Source organism: Ursus americanus, chromosome 33 (assembly GCF_024610735.1).
Source record: "Ursus americanus isolate L20-20 chromosome 33, mUrsAme1.1.p, whole genome shotgun sequence".
NCBI lineage: Eukaryota > Metazoa > Chordata > Mammalia > Carnivora > Ursidae > Ursus > Ursus americanus.
In genome coordinates this window covers 19,497,487-19,503,486 of record NC_142159.1, presented here as the reverse complement: position 1 = coordinate 19,503,486, position 6,000 = coordinate 19,497,487, and the positions used below count along the sequence as shown (strand labels likewise).

The window sequence follows — 6,000 nt, the reverse complement described above, 5'->3', positions numbered from 1 at the left end:
TCAATGAGTGCCACTATTGTAGTGAGGCTTTTCTGTTTCTAGCTTTTCTCTACCTCTCCTTTCTGTTTCTGACTTTTTTTTTTTTTTTTAAAGATTTTATTTATTTGACAGAGATAGAGACAGCCAGCGAGAGAGGGAACACAAGCAGGGGGAGTGGGAGAGGAAGAAGCAGGCTCATAGCGGAGGAGCCTGATGTGGGGCTCAATCCCATAACGGCGGGATCACGCCCTGAGCCGAAGGCAAACGCTTAACCGCTGTGCCACCCAGGCGCCCCTCTGTTTCTGACTCTTACTGAAGTTAAACAAACCAGTTAAATTACCTGGCTCAGAATCTAGAAGTTTTGGAAGTAATTTGTCAAAATTCCAAAAATCATTTCAAATGGAGGGTACGGTTAGCTCCTCAGCTAGCGCATTTTGTACTGTAATTGTTGCAACTGTGTAGGGCTGGGGCTTGCTTAGCCTCCTCAATGTCCTGAGGAGGGAAGAGAGATTATCTCAACTGATCAAGTTTATTAAATATTGTATGGACTATTTTTTTTTTAAGATTTTATTTTTTTTATTTGGGATAGAGCACGAGCCAGGGGACAGAGGGAGAGAGAGAAGCAGGCTACCCACTGAGCAGGGATCCAGGCGTTGGGGCTGGACCCAGGGATCATGACCTCAGCCCAAGGCAGATGCTTAACTGACTAAGCCACCCAGGTGCCCCTATAGTATGGACTGTTAAACCAAATACAAGAAAAGTTGATGTGACTCTCAGTTGGACACAATCATTAAGTTTATGTTAGATTATATGTTGAAAAACAACAGAAAAAACTACTTGGAGCCTTACTGCCTGTGGAACAAGAGAGACTATGCACAGATTGATTATGGCGTATTTTCCAATTCAAAATAGCATAGTTTGGTGGTAAGTTGGCTGTATTTAAGGAGACTGTGAATGAGACCAAATATTTAAAATCTGCTGTTGACTTGAAATACCGCACCTTTGATATTTTATTTCTGTAGATAAAAATTGGAAAAGAAAATTGAGTTGCTTACTGTTCTAAACGGAATCGTTTTTCTGGACTCAATACAGTTTGTCTTGATTTTGTGGGTTTTCTCTGGGGCTCTGTAAACTGGCCTTTATATAAAAGTTCAGCTGTGGTCTTTAAAGGTCTTTAGGTCTGTTAAGGCCACAGGTCTGATCCGTTCCTCTGCTTAAATATTAAATTACAGTAAATCCTCTATACAAATCCTTTTTACAATATTAGACATGTAGCCGTCTCATTTCAGTTCTATTCCTGGTATACCGTAACGATCAACTAGGGTATCTTGCAAAACGTTTCGCAAGATTCTATATAAAATAGTTGCTTAACGTTACAAGCTAATTATTCTTGAGAGGGATGGGTTTCTGAAGCCGTCTTTGCTTCGCTGGGCAGTGAGAAGGGCGGCCTTGTTCTGACACTTTCCCAAGCAGGCGGGGATCCAAGTGCCCGGAAACGGCCAGCTCCTGGCCGAAGGGTGAGTAGGGGCGGGAGTCCTGGCTTCTCCTAGGAGAGGCACTGGCAGTCGCTTTGACACGCAGCCCCATCAAAACCAACAACCACTTTTCTCTCTTTTCTTCCTCCAGGCCGCCGCCTGGGACCCCCGCTTGAGGGGCTGGAGACCGTCCCCGTCTCTGCATGCTCAGCGCCTCAGGTCTGACTGAGCGCCCGCCCCGCGACCGGCTCCCTGCGCGCCTGCGCATCAGGATCGGGCGCGCGAGCGTCCCTTTCAGGCTCTGCGTTCCTCCCTCCCCGCGCGCCTGCGCGCCGGCTGGGAGGAACTCGGCGTCTCGGCCTCGGCGGGCGGGCGGACGCGCGCGTACCCGCGGCGAGGGAGGCGGGCCGCGCGCGCCGGTGGGAAGCGTCCGGCTGCCACAGCGCCAGCTCCGTCGTAGTCGCTGCCGCCCGGGTCCCGCTCGCCCCTCCTCCCCGCTCCCCCGCCCGCCGCCGCCCGGGCGCATGCGCCGCCGGAGCGCGAGGGTCGGCTTCGGGTGTGTGGTGGCGGCAGAGCGGAGCTGCGAGGCCCGAGAGTCAGAACCTGGGGGAGAGGGATGGTCTCTGCACGGGGGGGAGCCGGAGGAGCCGCCGCCGCTGCCGACGCCACCGCCGCAGCCGCCGCCGCCGCCGCCTCGGCGCCCGCCTCCCGGCGCTGACGGGCTCGTACGAAGCCGGCGAGGGAGAACCCGCACCAGCGGTCGCCGGCACACCGCCCAGCATGGTCCGGGAAACCAGGCATCTCTGGGTGGGCAACTTACCGGAGAATGTGCGGGAAGAGAAGATCATCGAGCATTTCAAACGGTGAGTGACACGCGGCCCGGGGCCGCGCTCTCCGCGGGCGCTGCTGCCCGCCCGGCCCGTTGCCGGCCCCTCCCCGTGCGCGGAACTGCTGAGGGGACCCGGGCCAGGCCCACGGACGGGTGCGGGGGGCGCGCGGCTGTCTGGCCGCCGCTCGGCCCGCGTCGCGGCGTTGGGCCTCGGCGGAGCGGCCCGGCTGCCGCCCTCTCCTGCCCCAGCGAGGAGTAGGCTGTCTCCCGGCCTCCGCGGAGCCGGCGCCGGGAAGGTGCCCGCACGCCGGCGGGGCAGGAGTGGGGTCGCGTCCTTGCGCCCCGCCACCCCGGACCCCCATCCCGGCCAACTCCGGAGTCCCGTCGCAACTCCCGCTCCTCGCCCCGCCGACGCTTGGAAATGTCTAACCGAGAGAGGGGTTTGTGCGACGGGAGAGGTTTTACCCAGACACAAGTCTCGGTAGGTGGTGTAGGAGCAGCTCGGAACTGGGGAGACAACTGCGAGGTTCTAGGCACCTCTCACGAACGGCTTACAGATCTAGAAACTACAGGAAAATGGCAGGCTCACATTTTCTTTCTTTTTTTTTTTAATTAAAAAAATTTCTTTTCGGGGTTGGCTAGCGAGTGTGGTGTCTGAAAATAAGTTGGTGCGCCTGTTTTGCCTCTTTCGCGTTCCTGCCGCCTTCAGCCCTTTGGGGTCCCTGGGGGGAGGAGGGTGGTGAGGACCGAGGGCTTTCAGTGGAAGACTCACCGCAGGTAGGACGGTGCCCAGCTGGCGTCGGAGCCGGAGAGCCTCGGCATCTCCGCCTCCGCGCCGGGTTAGCTCTGAGGGGCCGCCTTTCGAAAGAACGGTGATTCCCTCCTGCCCAGAGTTCTTTAATCGGTCGTTAGAAGAATGCAAATCTAAGATGCAGCTTTTTTAAACTTCTCAGAATATTTTTTTGTCGGTGAAATGGGAGTCACTGCTGTTTTTCATCTGCAGCAGCATTTAAGCGCTTGCTTTCTTTGTGGAATGTGTGTGTACCGTAACGGATAGAGTCCTCGGTATAAAATACTGAAAGTGATGATTTGCTTAAGCTTGGTGCAAATTGAGAAGGACTGTAGCAAATCTGTGATCGTCCTCGAAATTACTGCTTCTTCCGATATTCAAGACCCTGAAAGATTTTAAGTTTGGTTGACTCTTAATTCCTCTTACTATCTAGTGAGTGAAGGAAATCATGGAGCGCCCTTATTAGTGAGTCACCATGGGAAAAATAGATTGCGTCGCTTGCTCCTCAGCAGCTTGGGTAGGGAAATGGAAGCAGAGGCAGCAGAACTCCACTCCGTCTTTTAAATGGAGGATCATTGATTCTGTTGGTGGTTGCTGTTACTGGGGTATTAAATCTTCACCGCTGGAGCGCGCGTCTGCGCGTGTCCGCGTGTGAAAAGGAGCCGGCAATAGTGAGGCCATTCATAACCTGCTAAAGCTGTCCTCGGCAGGGCTGGGGGAGGCGCGCTTCCAGGGACTCTCCCGGTGTTTACTACGTTGTGCTGAGAAACCAGGCAAGGGCAGGCAGGGAGCAAGAACTCGCCTCTATCCCCGGTGATAAAGGGGAGCGAGACCCTGGGCTCAGTTGGGAAGCAGATGGGAACTTTCCCTCCCTGGCGCTGCTCCACCCTTTACCTCCACCCACAGCCCCAGTATCTTCAGTGCTTTGGTGGGAAAGTCATTTAGGTGCAGATTATTGGAGCGGAAAAGCCACTTAGCTGTGCTCACTTTTAACTCCTTGTGGGCTTTCTCTGTAGGTCTCTGCCTGGGAAATTCATCTGTACCGACGTGCAAACACGTGCATTGCAGCATTCGTTTTGCTCCTCAGTGTTCTGTGGCCAGACGTGTCATTTCGCATTATGCACATTCCAGAGACATTGCATGCCTATTGCAGGGAGTTTGACTCCTCTCAAGATGAGGGGTGAGGGAAAGGAGAGAGGAGATCGTCCAAGGGAGTTTTGGGAGGTTTTTAAGGGGATGGTGCTGCGGTCCGGCTTGTGTGAATGACTTTCTAAAATGGCGGCCAGGACCCACTTTATGTGGGAATCAGCAGAGCAGATCTCAGAATGCACAGAGGGAGGAGGGGGCGGAGGATGCGAGCTGCCTTCGAAAGCGGAGGTCTGGAGGAACGTTACTGTATTAAAGAGGGCTTAGTGGGCACATTGCTCACGACTGCGTTTAAAGGGGTATCTCACCTATTGCAGAGCACAAGCAGATGCTGCTGATAAAAGCAGATTATCTTAAAACTAAGCAGATCGTGTGTCCAAGAAACTCCTTTATTTTAAAAGCGATTTTAAAAAAAATTTGAACAAACATCCTTAGCCCTTTGAAAAGGCAGTGCATTCTTACGGTTTAAAGAGTGTGAAGGGTTTACAGAGAAAAATCTCCCCTTCACCCCTGACCTCGGGATTCCCAGTTCCCATCCCCACTTCCCACCCGATCCCCGGGACAGGTAATCTCTATTTATGGTTTCTTGTTTATTCTTAAGTATGTATAAGAAATGTTTTCGTTTTTCCAGCTGTGGAGGTAAATGGACCCTGTTTGGAGGAATTCAAAGCTTTTTATCCCTATTGTAGAAAATGTTTTGTAAAAGTGTGTGATTGCTACTGGGAGGAAAACGAAATGTGAGTAATTTAAGTGAAAGGGGTAAAAAGGTAGTTGTACCAGAATGATAGTTCTGCAAGAAAATATAAGGATATTCGCTTCTAGTGTTTTCTAGAAATCAAAATGAGAGAAACCCTCTAATACGTTTTACCAGCTTTTACCCTTTTCCCTAGCTGATTACAACATTAACTAATAACTGTTTTACAGGATTAAGAGGTGTATATTGGGAATACATTACATAAAACGTTTTCAAAATGATTATTCTTGTAATACTGATTAGGCTTTTGTAGTAAGTGTTTGGGTTGGTTTTTGTTTTGTTTTGTTTTTAAGATTTAACCAGTTTTGGGAGCAGAGCAGCTTAGAGGGCACATTTGTGTGTGTTTGGGGGCAGGGATCAGAACTAAGTCTTTTTTGTATTATTTATGTTTTGATCAGTATGTTTGGTGGAAAATAGATTGAGGGAAGGATGCTGATTTGGCTTTTTCCCCTCCGTACCAAAGAAAGACCCAATCTTTAAAATGTAATCCGAACATTTTCAAAATGTGGCTTTACCTTCTTGCAGTAAGAATACATTTGTTCTGTTCATTATCTTTACAGCTTTTAATATGCCGGCTGAAAAAAAATAAATGAGGACTATTTCTGAATCAGATTTTAGTTAACAAAGATCTATTGCAGGGACTGAATTTGCACAATAGAGAAAGTCCTTTCCTTTGTATGTTAGCTGGGTTGAAGGGGGAAGGGAGGAGTTACACAACAATTGGTTGCTGTCTTTTAGTTGTGAGAGAGAGAGGTGTGTGCAAAGACGAGTCCCTGAATTACAGTGAACGAATAGAGCCCTTTAAAGAATATAAAATTCTCTGTATCTTATTGGCCCATTTTAAGTAAATCACATATTCAGGTTCTTCTCATCCATCTTCAGTTTGAGAGAAGACTTTAAAGATTGTGCAAAGCTAGAGCAAGGTAGCAGCTTACGTAAAAATTTTGTCAAAGAATGAGACCCATTTAAAAATATATTGCTTTGCGGATTTTAAATGTCTTATTACAATGGTTGCCTGAGTTTAAAT

At 50.0% G+C, this 6,000-nt stretch overlaps 1 protein-coding gene across 2 annotated transcripts in view; it reads left to right on the top strand.

Moving 5' to 3' along the window:
• The first annotated feature begins 1,871 nt into the window (after positions 1–1,871).
• Positions 1,872–6,000, top strand: part of SPEN (spen family transcriptional repressor) — an 89,261-nt gene continuing 85,132 nt past the window's right edge. For both annotated transcript variants that reach the window (XM_045774702.2, XM_045774701.2), the window contains exon 1: positions 1,872–2,317. In XM_045774702.2, coding sequence (XP_045630658.2) covers positions 2,235–2,317 — 83 coding nt within the window. In that variant the 5' untranslated portion in view covers positions 1,872–2,234. The remainder of the gene's footprint in view (positions 2,318–6,000) is intronic.